Source organism: Varanus komodoensis, unplaced genomic scaffold (assembly GCF_004798865.1).
Source record: "Varanus komodoensis strain SLA01 unplaced genomic scaffold, ASM479886v1 scaffold13_3, whole genome shotgun sequence".
In the NCBI taxonomy this organism is placed as follows: domain Eukaryota; kingdom Metazoa; phylum Chordata; class Lepidosauria; order Squamata; family Varanidae; genus Varanus; species Varanus komodoensis.
The window spans coordinates 15078799-15097017 of NW_025335409.1; the positions used below are offsets into that span (position 1 = coordinate 15078799).

The following is an 18219-nucleotide window of genomic DNA, read 5'->3' on the forward strand; positions in this document are numbered from 1 at the left end:
TACTCTCCTAATTTCTTTCATGGAGGGTTTCCGGAGAAGGGACTCTCCCGCAGATCTCAAAGGGCGGTCGGGCATATACGGACATAAGCGCTCGTTCAGGTAGCCAGGACCCAAGCCGTTTAGGGCTTTATAGGTCATAATCAACACCTTGAATTGGGCCCGGGCTTCAATGGGAAGCCAGTGAAGCTGACGGAGGACTGGAGTCATGTGAGCATAACGCCCCGTCCCTGTCAGCAACCTGGCACATATGCAGATTATTTTCCATTTGCCCTTCCACATAATATATTCAAAGATTACACCTTTAAAAAAAGATTTTAAAATCAGCCTGTGAAATGCATTTAAGCAGCATAAAGTAATTAATGTATGTGCATATAGCTGCTAATATGTGTACTGCTTTCAATGCCTGGTTTGTATGTTATGTGAATCTACATTGGGTTGTTACACTATGGGTGAATGCATGGTGGCTTAGCATGCCATCTGAGCACAGTACCACTGTGAGCATTTTTATTCAGAAAACAAGGCAGCCTGAGTACCCATAGCTTATAATAGGGTTCTTGTAGATGGTTTGTGCTCATGGTGGCTTGGTATGATGCCTGAACTCAGCAAATTTGCTTAAGTGTAGATTGCTCAAAAAAGTAAGAACCAACTGGCAAGTATGGCAAAAAACAAACAAACTGGCAGCTGCTCCTCAGTCTCACCATCCTTCACTGTTGTTAATGCTAACCCTTCACGTGATACCACACTGACACTTGGCAATGTTTCTATCATGTTAAAAACTCTTTTAAAATTCGGGGGTCCTTTAAATCACATAAATGGATTGGGGCTTTTTCTCCCACCCCTTTGGTCCTGCAATTCTGTTCACAGGAAGAGGCAGTTTCCTATATTATTCATACTCTTCATTGCTTTTTAAATTGTCACAGCTGATATAAGCTCACATGCTCCTACAGACCTACAGCAGAATCTCCCATCTTGTTCAACCATCCCTTTGAGTTCAATGTCAAGGCAAGTACTGAAGCTGAGGAATTTGGCAGATGGTGTTTCAACATGCTATGAGAGGAAGAATTTGACAAGTGGCATGTCCAGACATGTACAGGAAGATAGCAGTGTAACTGCATACTGTACTGACTGCTGCTGTAGTGGTACAACTTAAGAATGTAAACAGTCCTGCATATGTGGGCACTTGAGAAGGACCAAACAAGTATGAATATATACATGAACTGGAAGGATCAAAAAATAAAATAAAGGTACCAGTCAAATTTGCACAAACTAGTAGGGAAAAAGTGGTTGGCAAGATTAAAATCACTCAGATAAGAGGTACTGATGAGGGCAGGTGAGAAGTTTCCTTCCATATGGAATATCAGATTCTGAAATTTTGCTTTGCATCTTGTAGATTTGACAGTCATGTAGTTAATAGGCAGTAGAGGGAGTTCTCAATTATAGATTTTTCAAAGAACAACCAACCCATGGAGGCTTGATCTCAGGATGGCTTAGTGACACATGCAAACTTATCCAGTAAGTTTTACTTCTACATAAAAAACTTAGGATCATAGCATAATATATTTCTCTTTTTGCTATGGACACAAAAAGTAGGCAGATTTTCAAATGTCTGATAACTCACTTCTGAAATAATTGATTATAGCCATGCTGTAATCCAAAGATGAATGGAAGGCAATGCTTTCCTTTTTAGTGCCCATTAACAAATAGTACAAGTTAACCGACAGTCAAAATGCAGACTATAGTGGCAACTGTTAAGTTTTTTATTAATAAGGTTTCCAAAGTATCAATTAGGCATATTATTCCAGGCCCTTTTCCTATAAATTAATAACTGACACAATCAGTTAGTATTCATATTTAGGATTTAGCACCAACATTTCTACTTTAGTTCTTAAAAACAGAACTTTACCTTTCTTGATGTATATTTCTTTGTATTAAGGTGCAGGCTCCAATTGAAAGGTTTCTGAAACTGCAATCCTAAACACACTAGGGTGTAAGCCCCCCTAGAACCCAGTGGAACTTATCTCTAGGATTGTGCAGTCAGAAAGATACTGTTAAACACCAAGGACTCAAAGTCACAATCAAGCATTTAACATCACCACAAACATTAAATAAAAATAAAATCCAGAGTTTTAGAACTAGCTACACCTTGTTCAGTACCTTTTGGATAGGGTTAAATAAATCAACTCACATAATAAATTCATTGGGCTGACAAACTGTTGTGGCTACTCCTCCTAAAACAATCCATGGGTTTAACACTGTTTGACCACCAGTCACTGATGTTCCTGCCTCTTCTGCAGCATCTTTGAATCCTTGGATAATTAGAGGCATTACTTTATCCCTTTCCTATAGATCAAAACAATAACAAGTAGAAAATTTCTGTGCCTAGTCAATTCTTTTTTTAACAAAGTACAAATCAGCATTCTCTTTATTTACAGCATGTACGCCATCCCAGACCAACAAGATTATGAGCCAACAGAAACCAAAATTAATTTATTTAAAAATTTTGTATCCCCACCCTTTACAGTGTTTCAGGGTGGTGATAACATAGATATACAAGACACAGCATCATGGGATGAACAAGACACTTAGGAACAATTTAATGAATCCAAATATATGCTTTCTTTAAGGTCAGAAAAGCTTTAAAGTTGGGACCAGATTCAGAAATTTGGAGATTGCACTCATGGAACTGGTGCTTCTACTCTCACAAATGGAAGGAGGAATGCAATTTCACTTTAATGCTCCTGCCACTTCCAAACATTTTCTCCAAAGTGAGAGGTACCCTCCATGACCCTCCCTCATCTTAGTAAGTGCAACCCTCCATTGTATTTAGACTCCTTCAGAAAATGGAATGACTCCTGCATACAGAAGAGTGGCACTGCAACAGATTTAGTACACCTTACTTTTTACACAGCAGGTTATTGCAGGAGAAACAAAAGACTGCTGTGTATTGTACAAATTATACCATGAAAGAAATGCCCCTCTCAAACAGTTACAGCATTCCAATAGTGATTTGTAACTACAAAACAAAAGTTGGGCAAGAAAACAGCCCGTATCTATGAAAGTAAACAGAAGCTATGGGTTGCTTGAAATGCTAATTTACTATATAAATATAGTACTATAATTTACTATTATAAACACATAAAAGTGTTGTGTAAGAAAGTTATTCCCAATCACCTGAAAGGGTATAGCCACTTATGTTCTGGATTGGTCAGTAAAAGCTTCCTAAATATTGTCAAGCAACTGTTCAAATGGTCTTGGCTAACTAAGCCACAATAATCATATCAATAGAAGCAAAACCTGCTCCTAACATACAAAATTGTACCAAAGGGGAAGACTGTACTAGGATCTAGAAAAGCCATCAACCTAGGCTCACACACATTAACAAAAGAGGGAAAAGTTCTAAGCTAATAGTAAGTCACTTTCTGGCCCTCTGCCTCTTGTCTCAGCATACATTATGAGAAATTAAAGCAGTGACAGCCTCAGTCCATGAACCAAATGTTCTCTTTCCCTTCCACAATTATTTCAAGCCTTTTTATGCACACAGCCTAAAATAACTGAAAAGGACTGAAAATCAGTCTCTTATTTTAGATCAGCTTTAGCTATAATGGATCACTATATTTCTCTATGGAACCAACAGAATTAAAAAAAACCCTATCATTTACTTAATCGCCAGTTCTACAATGAATGTTAGTAGGCCCCCAGTCTTGAATGGTTTTGCTCTCTCTCCTCCAACTATTCTGATCCATAATTCTTCTTGAACATGCAAACACACCAGAAGCTGAAAAGATTTCACACCAAGGATAATAGTCTGTGGATCTAAAGGATGAAGGTAGACATTAAATGGCAAAGACAGGATTATCTTGTAGGTGCTTGAAGTACAATTTATATTATTCACTATGCAATTCAAGCAATTTACAGGAGCACTAGATAACACATTAGCACAAGTGGTTTCTGTAAAGAAATAAATACAGTTTTTATTTAAAGAACTTACCCGGTCAGTCATTTTATTACTGATCCCAAGAAGCATTAACATGTTGTCACATTCAGTGACGCCCATGGCATAAAGATCACTAAGAACATTGGCACAAGCTATACGTCCCTGAAAAGAAAAAGCAAAGAACTTTTTGAATTATTATTTATGGAGCACTATTAATGTACATTATGTTTTACAATGTAACATCAGTAAAAGAAGTGGTTAGCCACTACTCAAGTAGCATACTAATGTATATGTTAACACTGTGGACAGGGCACATGGCTAGTAAAAAACAGAAAAGGCGGGAATATTGCTCCAATTAACTTAAGGTGCATTTTGAAGAGAACATGGCAATACTTTGCATTACAGGCTTAACTACAGACTTTTGGATCCACATATGGCATGATCCAAACAGCAACCAACTTACTGCATGACAAGGTATTGCACTCTTTCCTCTGGCTTCACTTTGTACAAGCAAAGGATCTAAACAATGTTTAAAAACCTGTTTTATGTGAATTAATTTTTTATGTGAATCAAGGAAGGCTTCTTGAAATAAAGCTGTCTTCAGCAGACACCAAAAACAATACAATAGCGATGCCTTTCTGCATTCCAGAGGCAGGGAGTTTCATGGAAAGGAAGTCACCTAATCCTACTCTGGGTAGATGCCAGCTGGACCATAGGTTGCTGCAGAACCACCAGAAGCAACCCTTCTGATGGTCTCAGTGACTAAGGGCTAGTTGATGCTTTTGTTAAGTTAATGCTTTAAAGATGCTCGATCAATATGTGCCTAGTTATTTGCCCAGATCTTTATTTGGCTTGTCCATGTCTAATCCTAGCCTAAGGTAACTGATTTCTCTTCTTTCAGAATGAATAGCTCCCAAAAGCCTTTTTAATACAACTGCATTAAAAGTATTTTTCAATGGTGTCCAGAACTCTATAAAACATGTAGCATCACATCCTAAGCAGAATTCCAACTGAGATTTTGTGGTTCAGTTTCCTCCAGTTAGAATTGTTTTGTTTCAATTCTTAATTTTGATACTGCTTATTTTTATACTTATTTTGGTGCATGATTTGCCTTGGCTGCCACAAACAGCCAAGTTCAGATCAAACTTTTTGATCTGAAATGGAGATATAGTACACAGGTCTGAAAAAGCTGAGGTTTTCAACAAATGCCAACATTTCACAGTTAAGTGAAAGTGGCTGATTATTTTAAACATGGCTTTATGACATTATCTGTCAAACAACTTCTTGAAAGTTGTCCCAGGGATAACTGCGCATAAACTATTTAGTCAAATAACTAATTAGCTATTGATCATTTCCTAGGTACATACATTTGTTGAAAACCAAGTCCTCACACAACAGTACAGAATCTAAGAAATGTTCTATGTAATAGAGAAGCAAAAGGCATGCACAACACAACTTCACATATAATGAGATCTTCATTCAGTGTGAGCATCCAGCAGTTCTCACTATCAGTGAGATATACTGGTCCTCATTCTTTGAAGTATTTAGCAGCATTTTAAATGTTAATATTATTGAATTTTATCTGGCCAGGGCAGCTTATTTTATATTGTATAGTTGTATTTTATTTTAATGTATATATTTTAATTTTTACTTATGATGACCTAACTTATTGTTGTAAGCCGCCCTGAGGCTTTGGTGAATGGGGCGGCATAAAAATGTTTTAATAAATAAATAAATAAATAAAGTATTTTTTCAGCAGGAGGAAGTGCAGCAGCACAAAGATCATCAAAATGTACCTCCCATTATGTTTCATATGTACATACTGATCCTTTTGATGGGGCACTGTAGATTTCATACTTGTTGCTCAGATTATGTTTGCAATGATAAGTTGAGCAATATTAAAAATTTCTTACCTAAGGACTTCAGGTATTTAGTTAAGAGGCTAAGAATGATTTGGATACCATAGAATTTTATCTATCCAAGACTAAGTCTAGATTTCTGTTTCTGACTGGGGAAAAAACTGGCTGCTGACAGTTGGACTGGGACCTCCAATCACAACTAAGAAATTCTAGTTGTTGATTTTAAATCAACATACGTGAATCACACTAAAGGCAGTCAGTAGTCACCTCTCCTACTCACTCATCTCACCAGAAAGAATGTGACAGAAGTCTTTAGCCAACTTACCATCATATAAGGATCATCCACAATGGGATAAATGTAATCAGTTGTCTGGACCAAAGATAGGCCTCCATGTCTTAAAGGAATAACACAAGTATCCATTCCAATTCCTGCAAAGACAGCACATATTCAAATGTGTACCTTTCTCACTACAAATATCCCTTCTGTATCAAAGGAAATCCAAATACAGGCTTACAGCTTGGATGTGTTGCTGGACTCAACCCTGAGTGTGAATGCCCACATTTCAGCAATGACCAGAAGTGCTTTTACCCAGTTAAAACTAGTGTACCAGCTGTGCCCATTACTGGAGCTGTCTGACTTGGCCATGGTGACACATACCTTAGTTACATCCTGTTTCAGTTACTGTAACATGCTTTACATGGGACTGGCCTTGAAGAGTGTTTAGAAACTCCAGCCTTTGGCTGGTTCAGAGAACTCCTGCCAGACTGCTGACTGGGGCAGCTACAGGGAGCATACACTTCCTTTATTGAAACAGTGTCACTGGCTCCCAGTTTGTTCAATTCAAAGTACTGACTATGGTGTGTAAAGCCCTGTATGGGTCAAGTCCAGGCTATCTGAAAGACTGTATTCTCCTCCTGCAAGAATAGCTTCTCATTGGCTGTCCCAAGGCTAGGTTGGTGCCCTCTTTGTTACATTTCTGAAGGCAGGCAAAAACTTGTTTCAGAAGGGATTTGGGAATCGTTTGAGCCTATGATATTATATTGACCTAGTTCTTTACTAGTTGTAATTTTAATTATAATTTGATAATTTTATACTTTTCTGATTTAGTTGTAAATTTGTATATTTTTGTATATTTCTATAAATTTTAATTGTGTAAGTTTTTAATGTTGTGGCCACCTTGAGTCCCAACACTGGAAATAAACATAAAACAATAATACTAATAATGATAATGATGGACACAAAGTAGCAGCTTGGTAAGGTATTACACAGGTTTAGAAGGACAGGTCAGTTTTTATACAATCAACACCAGTGCAGCAACCTCAAACCTTAAGCAGGTCTGCACATCAGACAGTTGCAGTTTACAAGTTTCTCCCTCCTACTCATACTGCTATATACAGCCTTACAAGTATTGCCAGGCCATCCATTCACTGCAGTATCCAGGAATACTTTTTAACAATTTCAGAACAGTGAAAAGTTTGACTTTCCCCTTGTACTATCAACTTGACAGATAGGGCATGGAGTCTGGTCATTCATACCATTTTTTACTTTCTAGGCTCAAAAACAAAAAACCCAAAACCCTCCATGTGAAATTATACCTGAATGCCATTCAGGTATCAGAAAATTATCCCTTGATAAAATTTAATTGTTTGGAACAAATTACATAGCTGTTCTGATGCTTTCTTGACTACAATTCAATTGACAGCTCCTGCAGAGCTTGCACATACGAATATCATCAAGAACTTCAAGATCAAATTAGATCACTATTTCATAATGTATTTACTGGGCTCTTTAAAAATAGCTACTTTTATATGGGAGGGCACTTGAGGTAATAGAGGGCAGTGTACCAGATCCCCCTTTTTTATCCACAAAGAAAATTGTCAGGAAAAGCCTTTACCACAGCCTGTCTGCACATTTCATGTTTAAACGCCAGCTAATAGCTTGGGAAAACAGGATATGGTCCCAGGGCCTCCAGTGTCTGATCAGTATGGTCCAATCAATTCAATCTTGCTCTTCCTTAAAAGAAGTTTTAAGGTGCTTTCACCTTCTGAGACAATCCCCACAAGAACTGCTCAGCTTAAAAACTGTCAGGTAGGTTTGTTTATTTATTTGTTTATGATCCAGATACTGTTTGCCTTTGAACAATACACAAAAAGGTTTATGTACACATTTATGAACTCCTTTTATACCTATCATCTTTTAGCCCTTTTCAAGCTTATGGCCTCCAAGGCAGCTGACGCCCCCATTAATTTAAACAGGAGTTCACAGTAACTACCACAAATGAATCAGTAGAAGTATAGCAAAACCAATCCATAAGGTGCTGCTAAATGCCTGGAAAAAATTAACTTGACATCAAATAACACCAGCTGCTGACTCTCTCAGTGGAAACAAAGGCAAAAGAGAACAAAAATGTCAACCAGACCTCACCTAAGCTGTAATGTCCTGTCTGCATTACTGAACACTGAGGCCAGTGGTAAATCCACTAAGAAACAATAACCACTAGTAATCATGTATCAGTTTCCATGAAAACTAAGCACATCCCTGTCTTGAACGTATTTTGGAAATAATGAAAGGTCTTTCAAGTTGAACAGACAAGCAGGTGACTGGCTGAAGAAACTATAATTTTATGTCTATTTTTGCTTATTATATTCCTATCTAGAACCAAAGGTAAGGGAGAATGGATATAATTTCAACAAGTTAAATGCCTCAAACAAGGAACTCCCCTTTGAGGAAATAGGGACATGATAAAAGTGTATACAACTATTTATGATGTTTTGTTTTGTTTTTTTAAAGGAAGAAAGTTTTCTCCCTCTTTCAATAATATACAGACCCTAGCATCATTTAATGAAACATAAACATAGAAGCCTATTCAGAACAAAAAAAGGAAATATTTCTTTGCATAGCATATAGTTGATCTATGTAGTGATTTGGGCAGATTTAAAAGGGGATTTGATGTATTCATGGAGAAGAAAACTATCAATAGCTCCAATATTATCTCCAACATTAGAGACAACATGCCTCTCAAAACTAGCTGTCAGGAACAAGAGCAGGAGTATGCTGCTATACTCATTTCCTGCTTGTAGACATCTGTTTGGCCACTGCGGAAACAAACTACTGAAATAGGCAGGACTTTGGTCTGATCCAACAGGACCCTTTTCATGTTCTTAAATTGTTTCTATTCAGACAAAATTGTACATGTCGTAAATGTCTACATTTCAGGTTCAGTAAGATTTAATAACTTGTGGAAGGAGGCACAGGCTATTCTAGGAAGAAGCAATGAGCAACTGAAGTCCAAGGCTGTAATGACAAGATGACAAAACATAAAGAGGGCAAGAAACAAGATTAATTTCTGAATGTATAAACACAAGACTGTATATACAATGATAAAAGTGATTGATAGCTTATTGAGCCAATTTCTTTCATTTTAAGCATTGCATTTTAATCCTAATGGAACAGAGGATGTATTCTATGGGGCAGAATAAAGGACTAATCAGTAAGTTATGTCCAGATTCTCTACTGCTGACTATAGCATAAATTGCCCCTGCACCACATAATTGGGGATGTCCTTACATTGGCCAGGCTTTTGACCTGAAGGCATATAATAGATCAACCTAGCTGAAGTCGGTGAGTGCTATATAGAATCACCACACTATGTGGGAACTGTATGTATGCACCACATTGAATTTCATGATAAATGGAAGGCAAAATACAGATATAATACAGATATACAAACAATAATATATCTGCTGATAAGATCTGTGAAACATACTATATTTGTACAGGGGCATTCTCACCCCATTATGAGCATGGCATCAAAATACCTGAGCCAATCCTACCACTGCAAATTGGTGGAGCAGGGAGGGAATAATCATCTCTACATCTGTACTTATGTCATTATCAGACCAAGGAATAGTCAGCACCATTCAACGTCAACCTGCAAGTCTGGATCTTCCGAGGTTAAGCTGCTCAAAGTCAAGACCTTTCTAGCCAGGATATGTATCTGCAGTAATATAAAAGTCTCTTGAGTTCCATCTCATTATCACACTGATAGGAATGCTGAGCATTATGAAATAATATTTGGTAGCAATGCTGCTCTTTTACATAGCCAGTTTTGAATGTACCTCACCAGCTCCTGTCCAAACAGAGGAAAAACAAAGATAAAATAAGAAAAAATCTGTGTTCAATCAGACCAAAGGTTCCTCTAGTCCAGCACGCTGTTGTACAGTGGCTAACCAGATGGTTCAAGGAAGTCCATAAGCAAAGCCCTGAAGGCAATTGCTCTCTTCTGCAGTTGCTCCCCAGCAACTGGTAATCTGCAGTATACTTCCTCAGAATGCAGTGAGAGAACTATTTTCTATTTAATCTCCTTTTAGTCATCTGAATGAGTTATCATCACATCATTTGGCAGTGAGTTTCATAAACTGCATCAAGAAATATTTTCTGTCTTGAGTCGGCCACTGATCAGTTCCTTTGATGATTCTAAATACTAGTATCAGAAATCCATTCATTTTCTGCACACCAAATGTAGTGTTATAAATCTGTATCAGTAGCTTATTTTTAAACCACTAAAAGTTGCACCTTTCATTTGGTGAAAGGTGTTCCAGCAGCTTGATCACTTTGACTGCTTTTTTTCCTGTACCTTTCCAGTTCTGTGGATTTTTCAATATATAAAGATAAGAAGATATAGGACAAACACAGCTGTGTACATCTCAGATTCTTAGATGGATATTTAGATGGTACATCTTATTTTTGATTGCTTTCCAAATAATACCTAACACAAATGTAATTTCTAACTGGAACTTCTTCTTGGTTTAGCTGTCTATTGTGACATAAAGATTATTTTCTTTTTTGCTGTCAGAAGTTCAGATCCTATTAGTTAATGTAATGTTAGGTTTGTTAGTCTGACTGCATATCATTCTGCCCTTACACTGAACTGTATTTGCCATTTTGTTGGTTGTTCACCCCATCCTTTTACCACTCTTTGCTTTGCACCATTCTTGATATATGTGGCCATCTGAGTACAATCCCCTAACATCAGATAGTTTATGAACAAGTTAAAAAGTATTATTTTCAATACATATTGTTGGGGGAACCCACTTCTCATTTCCCACGTTATGAAAGCCACCCATTTAATCTTACTACTTCCTGTTTTTTACCCAATCACCAGTGACAAAGGGCACCCGTCCTCTTACCCAATGTGTACTACATTTACTCAGAAGCTTCTGAAGCAGAATTTTGTCATAAATGTTAGCTTGAGTATATAATGTTTACAGAATCATATCTATATATTTGGTAATACTCTTGAAGAACTATAAAATGTTAATGAAGCAAACATTTCCTTTGTAGAAGCCATGATCATTCTTCTTCAGCAAGAACTCACTCTATCATATGCATGATTATTCTATCTCTAATATTTCATCCGTTTACCAAAAAAAGATGTTTAACAGACCTGAGACTGAATCCTTTTTTTAAAGTGGTCTTACATTGACTATTTTTCAATTCTTTAGTAGGAATCTCAATTTAACAACACAAAAATAGTTTAGCGGCTACTATGATATTGCAGAAGCCTTCTCACAATTAACATGAGGTTACCCTTCAGTCAGAAGGGGTGCCTGTACTCCTGACCCAGACAAGCAATGTAATGAATGCTCTAATCACCTCAAATACTATAGATGCCTGTTGGTCATCTGAAATTGTACATGGTGGCAATGTTTGTAGTAGCAGCAAACTACAACGTGCAGCAGCAAAATGAAAGAGAATGGTACTGGTTTAACACATAGCAGCATACGATTTCTTTCTCAGCTAACCAGCACCACTCTTATATAGAATAGAGGCTGGGAAAAAGCCTAAGCCTGAACTTTAACAGTTGTCAAAGCTCCATGCTTGCACAAAAGCACTGGCTCACACTTTTCCACCTTTCTAAGCATCTTGTCATGAGAAAGGAAGAAAAAGATGCAACATGCTAAGAAGAGTCAAATAAGTAAATTTTGGGGGGAAAAATGTGTTCCACAAGGCACCAACTGGCCACTGCTGCTGCAGTGAATTGCAACTATAACTCAGTGTATGTACACAAATGATCAGCTTTTTATATATGAGCTTCCAATGAATGTTTACAATCTCAAATGCTGAAAATGCCGGTGTTCCCAGTTTGAAACTAGATCACATGATGGGTGTATGGCAAGAGTCCTAAAAAATTAAATACATGGGAATCTAATGTCCAGAAAATACAAGTTGTACCCCTTTGAGCATGTTAGGGTGAATGTTATTTTTGTTTGTTTTGTAATCTATCTTAAGATTTTATTACTAATTTAGAAACCAGAAGATAATGCCAAAACAAGCCCATCTCCTATCTTGATGTGGCAAAAGCAGTACTTTCCACAGTTGCTATGAGCAGCTCTGAAGTGCAGCACAACTTTGGAGTAAGTACTATTCTCCCTCTCCATATTGGGAATGAATCCTGGAATTTGTCGTACCAGCCAAAAGTAAATGAAACTGACTAGATTCACACAATATGCCAACCCATTTGTGAGAAGCCACAATAAGTTGTCCAGTCTTGTGATCTGGACCACTTCCTCAATAATAGCTTGTTAATGGGAAAGAAGCCATCCTACTAATCCATGGTTTGTTCTAGGGGATTTCAGTCCACAATGGCTTGTTATATCATCCAAACCTAGACAACCAACCCCATTTAAATTCCAAGACAAGAGTGAGCCACTCACCCAGTGCAAAAAAAACTCCTTTTAGACATTTTTCAGGGGAAAGCAAAATGAAAAATGAACTCTTGCAGTCTCTCTGGGTCAATGTCCATGCACTTTGACAGCTTATACCTGCTAGGACAAATCCTCCAGCTTGTTACTTGGATTGGCTGTCACTGGCTATCAACTCAGATACTGTGGAAAGTATCCTCTCCTCACCAAAAAAAAAAAAAAAAAGGGGGTGAGGGGAAAAAACCCAAAGCAAGGAAAAGGGTTCATGATTATAGCAAGGATAAAACTGCCTTAGCCAAGAAGTTTCCCGGGTGGAGGACTGAGAGGAATAAGGAGATGGAATCAACTCACAGTGGGCCCAAGTCAACTGTTGGATGGACCATAGCCTGTTTCATTGACAACCTACCTTGCATAGTTTATATATGCAGGGTGAGTTGTCATGTCATGCAAGCTTTTCCACTGTGAGCCTCCAGCAACTTCCATGATTTCCAATGGTTTCCCAAATCAGATCGGAATTTCTGAATCAACTGACTAATCAAATAGTGCTGAATATTCAATAAAGTAAAAAAATACCTTATGAAGACTGCAGCTTGTCTTTTGAAGTTGTATTATGATTTCATCGGACAGAAAAGGCAGGAAAAAAGAATCCTTGCTCCCTGCCCTCTAGCAGTCTGGGACATAGGAGGAGGCACCAAATGACCTACAGTATGATCAACACCACATCCGATGTGTCTTTTTTAATTCTTATGCACAATTTATAATACATTTTGTAACTGTCTGAGATAACCCAGGGTAAAATCCAATAAATGATTTTATTTTTCAAGAACTCTCTTCCACCTTTCACTCACATATATCCAAGGTGGGTTACATTAGAATTAAAATACATAAATGTGTAAGAATTTACACAAACCAAATTTAACAGAATTATAAGCAAGATAAAGCAGATCGAGTCAAAATCTTAAACACGTATAGTCTCCCTTTAAAAATGATCTTGTTTGGTTTCTTATTATTCCCATACATTTGTATATGATGTAATTGCAAGTTTATAATGTTTCATAAATTCATTTCTGAGTAAATGAATTTTAGAGCATGAGAATTTTCTATAAGTACAGTTCCTCCAAGTTACAGATCTAATTAATCAAAGTATCAAATATTTAAGCAATATCTGATGGGCCAAAATAAATTAAACATTCTCTTGACTAGGGAAGCGACCTTATTCAAACTGTTTTGTGGAGGTAAAATGTCGTGTGTATTCATACACAGAAAAGTACAACACTTTGGGACCTTTCTGCACAGCACTGTTTTCTGAAATACACATTATGAATTCAATAGGCTTAAGCATGTTTTGTCCTTTGTTGATTGGGCCAAAGACCTTATTCTCTAATAGGCAATTCCTCCTTTAAAAATCTACTACCTACCCAATCTTGGCATAACGGCTCCCAAGAACTGTTCATCTTCTTGGAAGTGATTTTCCTGTAGAGATTCAAGCAATTTCTGCAAAACGTCCTGAGGCACTTTACAACCAGTGCCTTTAAGTTCAGTAAATCGGGTTAGTCGAAAACTCTTCTCAAGTTCATAACTTTCTGGGTTAAAGGACTCCCGAACAGACATGATTTTCACACGGTACGGACCAGCAGCGTTTCCTCTTCTTTAGGAAATGTTTTGATTTGTTTTCCTCGTAATTAGCCTAGTTTTTAAAAAAAGAAAATTTTAAGATAGCTTTGAATTATTTGTAAAGAAACTTCAAGGCACATACTATATAAAAATTTTTATAATATGCTATTCTGCAATATAGCATTGTTTTTCCTTTCTATAGAAAAACCTTACATGCAGCCATATATTACAAAAGATGAAGAAATGATGAAAGTGGTCTTCACCAAGACCTCAGCTTCTTCAATTCAGACAGTTTTTAAAGAAAACAACATCTTTGTGCATTACCTACACACCCACACCCTTTCTAATACAAAATTTTTGTTTTCAAAATGTTTTCTTAAAACTTCTATAGTTACAGTTGGCAATGAGATAAAACTATGGCCGCTTCTGGCAGTATACTATCCAGTGGCAAGTTGTATATGGCATGCCAATGAAGACCAACCTAAACATGGATTAGGAGTGGCAATAAAAATCAATTTGGATTGAAAATTGCATTAAATTCTCTTCATGATAGTAATACATGTATGGTCTCATTACCAGTTGACAAAAATCACTGAATGCTTGCTTTGGTATTCCAAAGCAACAGCCTTCCAAAGAAACATACAGAAGGTTACAGGCATACACATTATGAGTTATCACAGAAGAAGAAATGTCCAGAAGAGTTATCTTACAAAGCTACTTCACCAGCATATTGAATCAAAGGTAGCCTGTAAGAGGTAGCTGTTTAATGCTGACATTTAGGCAGGTCTTGAAGAAGCAAGGTATAGGGGGCACTACTGAGAAAGTCCTTTCTGTATCATGTGCCTTAATGTTCTCAGTACTTGGCATTCAAATATTTGATGCAGAACCTAGAATACATGAAAGGCTGTTTGACTGAAGGCTATCCTTCAGAATATTTTTAAAGCCCTTTATGGCTTGAGATTAGGTTAAAAGAAAGCCTTCAGGCTATTGGGTAGTATAAAAATGTAATAAATAACCAACCAACCAAACCCAGAATGGGTCAGAACATATTGCTAGCCAACACAATTGGCCCAAGAGTGGAGATATGTCCAGGTTTTCTGGACTTCACTAACACTGGGTAGCCACATTTTGTACTAGCTTAAATGCCCAGACAGTCTTCAGAGGCAGTCACATGTGAAGTGTAAAACAGAAGTCTATTTTGAAGGTAACCAGAGCATGGATAGCTGTGTCCAGGTCTGAAAGCTCCAAACAGGGCCACAGTCAGCATACAAACTGGAGCTTGTAAAAAGCTATGCCTCCCCAAATAGAGAAACCCAGGAAAATTCCTATATATTTATTTATGGGGTGGGCAGAGATGCCATTTCCATCTAGAAAACTACTTGGCTGAATAGCCAAATACAGAAAGTTCTCCCTGCACAAAGATTTCCTCTAGCATACTTTAGTAATTTTCTATTTATAATATGAAATACGAGACACTCTGGATTGGTCCCAATAATAAACCAACTACTAATTTCTGCAATCCTCAAATAGATAGTGAATTATGTGCTCACAAAAGTTTTCTGTTCCCTTCCAGAATTTTTCCAGTTTACAGAAGGGGTAAGTCAATTGCTTCCAGGTTACAATTGTTCACATAAGCAGTTATTTGTGGAAGTGACTGACAATGTGAGAACCAATTCTTAAAAACTTATGTTAATTTACTAAAAATCAAACTAAAAGAATTTCTTCCTAGTATATATACAGATATGCATTACTTGCCTTAAGAGTGCAATCCTATACACATCTCATTAGAGAAACATCCCACTGTGGTTAATAGAGATTATTTCAAGCTAAGGGAGTATAGGATTGTACCCTAAATACTTTGCAAACAAAGAAGGATGCCTGTAAACTATTTGGCAAAAATGTGTCTGGGCACTCTTTAACTTCATATCTACACTACAATTTCTTTAATAGTAGAAAAATATGGCCTAACAGAATAATTCAACCTGTAGTTTGCTTGCTAGAATGTTACTAATTTGTAACTGTAAAGAAAACTTAACAGTATTACTGAATTTTATGTGAGGTTTTCTGAAGGAGATTAAGTGGGAAGGATCTGAAGCCTTATGTTACTTATTGCTCAGATCTTTACTTGTCTACCCAGAGTGACCAACACTGACCTACACTAAAAGTTTGTATTTTGTTACTGCAATGAATATAAAGCACATTTCAAAGTTAATCACATTTTTGGACAGCAGCTGGATTGTAATCTAGCGTACACTTTCCTGGTAAGCATCACTGGACACAGTGGAGTAAATGCAGAGTTGTACTGGAAAGCACTGGGGAAATGCTTAATTTTGACGGTAACATATTCATAATATTTACTGTATAGTCAAAGTTTTTTTCCTACTTTTGTAATCAGGAACTATTTTGAAAAGTATTTTCCTTCTGTTCCCAAAAATAGGTATGCTTATTCATAAATTATCTAAAGTCCCTGCTTAAGCAATAAGCCAATCTCTGTGTTCCCTACAGTTATAAGTACTTATCACACTTTCTTATTTTCGAAGATAATATGGTCAGAATCTTGAGTAAACTTTGGATATAGTTTAGAAAATTCCAAACATGTGCCTTCTTTATTTCCTAATTTTAAAAGCACCAAAATGAAGCTTGGACTCCCATAGACCGAAAACTTCACAACTTACAATACCATACTTCATCTCCCACTTTGGAAACCATTTTCTGCTATTCTATTTCATAACTCTGAGAACAGTGGGTGAGAATTTCAGTTTTGCATTAAATGCTATTTGCAAAATGAACACTTAGTCTTACTCCCGGAAGAGATCACTGTTGTTCAGCTTTCTATCGTTCCAAAATCAGCTCAAATTAGAGAATTTAACCTCTGCTGTACTAGAGGTCTGGCATAAGAAATATTACCCATGGACAAGAATAATTTAGGTAGGCCGAGATGCCTCTCTCTCAAGTAGGCTCACCATGTGATGAGGGACACAATTAAAGCCAATATGAGAAACAGAGGTGGCAACTTTGCCCTGAAGGATGGAGAGGGGTGGAACTACAGGAAGCCATGGCTCTGGGACACCTTAAATTTCCAAGCTATTTGCCTTTAACGACAAGCAGGGCCTTCACGACTGCTCCCCTTCGGCAGCCACTGGGACTAGACGGGTTATCAGTTTCGGGATACAGGAACCTTTGCAGCAACCAAGGTTCCCGCCTTCTCTCCATAACCAAACCTATCCTTTGTGAACGTCTTCTCGCCCAAACACGAATCGTCTTGGAAAGCCACCGTCACGCCCGCCACCAACATGTATCAGTCAAGTAAAAGGGAAGGACAGGTGTGTGTGTGTTTAAACGTATCAGGAAGAGAATGATTAACCCTTTCCTGGATGCGAAGAAGCAGAAGCATATTTAAAGGCGAAGACAAACGGAAAAGCGCAGAACAGCAACAGAAGGCAAATGGGATATTTTGGGCAACGGCGCGCGCCAGACAGAGCAGCTTTTCGGCGGCTTCTCAGACGGGAGGAGACCCGGCTCGCGCTCAGGTTTCCATGCGGCGGGCACGCGCGCTCGGCCCCCTCCCTCCAAGCGATAGCAAAAAAAAAATGTCGGCGGGTGAAAAAATTAACCCCTTCCCCGCCAGGCGCGGGCAGTTTCTTTTATTTTCTTTTTCTCTTTAAAGCGGCTCCTTTGGACTACAGAGGCCCAATGACATCCTTCTCAGCTTCCCCCGCTCCCCGGTGCGCCCCTTAAACAGACGGACGAGGACTTTTCCCTAAGCCACTACACTCAAATACTGACCCGGCTGAAGGGAAAAGAGGAGGAGGAGGGTGCGCGTTCCCCTTTAAACCTCTCTCTCGCCGCCGCCTCCCCTCCCGCGTCTCTTCCTTACCGTTTTCCTTGCTCCTCGCCCGCCCGCGAACGGGACTCCCCTCCTCCTCTTTGCTAAGCCCAAGTCAGGCAGTCAGGCAGTCCCACAATGCACCGGGCGTCTGGCCGGCCCGGCTCTCTCTCCCCCAGCACCGCCTCAACAGCAAAAAAAAAAAAAAAAAAAGAAAAGAAAAGAAAAAGAAAAAAACCCGCGAACGCCGCCGCGGGAACGAGGGGGTTAACCCACCCCTT

General features: G+C 38.1%; 1 protein-coding gene across 5 annotated transcripts in view; it reads right to left on the minus strand.

Annotated features, from left to right (window-relative positions):
- SEPHS1 (selenophosphate synthetase 1) overlaps positions 1–18150 on the minus strand; it is a 44218-nt gene extending 26068 nt beyond the window's left edge. For 3 of the 5 annotated variants that reach the window (XR_006414003.1, XR_006414004.1, XM_044423297.1), the window contains exons 1-5: positions 17990–18150; positions 13917–14185; positions 6119–6222; positions 3989–4096; positions 2186–2340 (exon numbers count right to left, since the gene is read on the minus strand). Coding sequence is in view for 3 of the 5 variants with exons in the window: in XM_044423297.1 (XP_044279232.1) it covers positions 2186–2340; positions 3989–4096; positions 6119–6222; positions 13917–14109 (560 nt within the window). In the remaining 2 variants the exon portion in view is untranslated. Of the gene's footprint in view, positions 1–2185; positions 2341–3988; positions 4097–6118; positions 6223–13916; positions 14186–17075; positions 17603–17898; positions 17951–17989 lie in introns of those variants that run through there. The other 2 variants (XM_044423298.1, XM_044423299.1) reach the window with 2 other exon arrangements.
- Between the last annotated feature and the right edge of the window lie 69 nt (positions 18151–18219).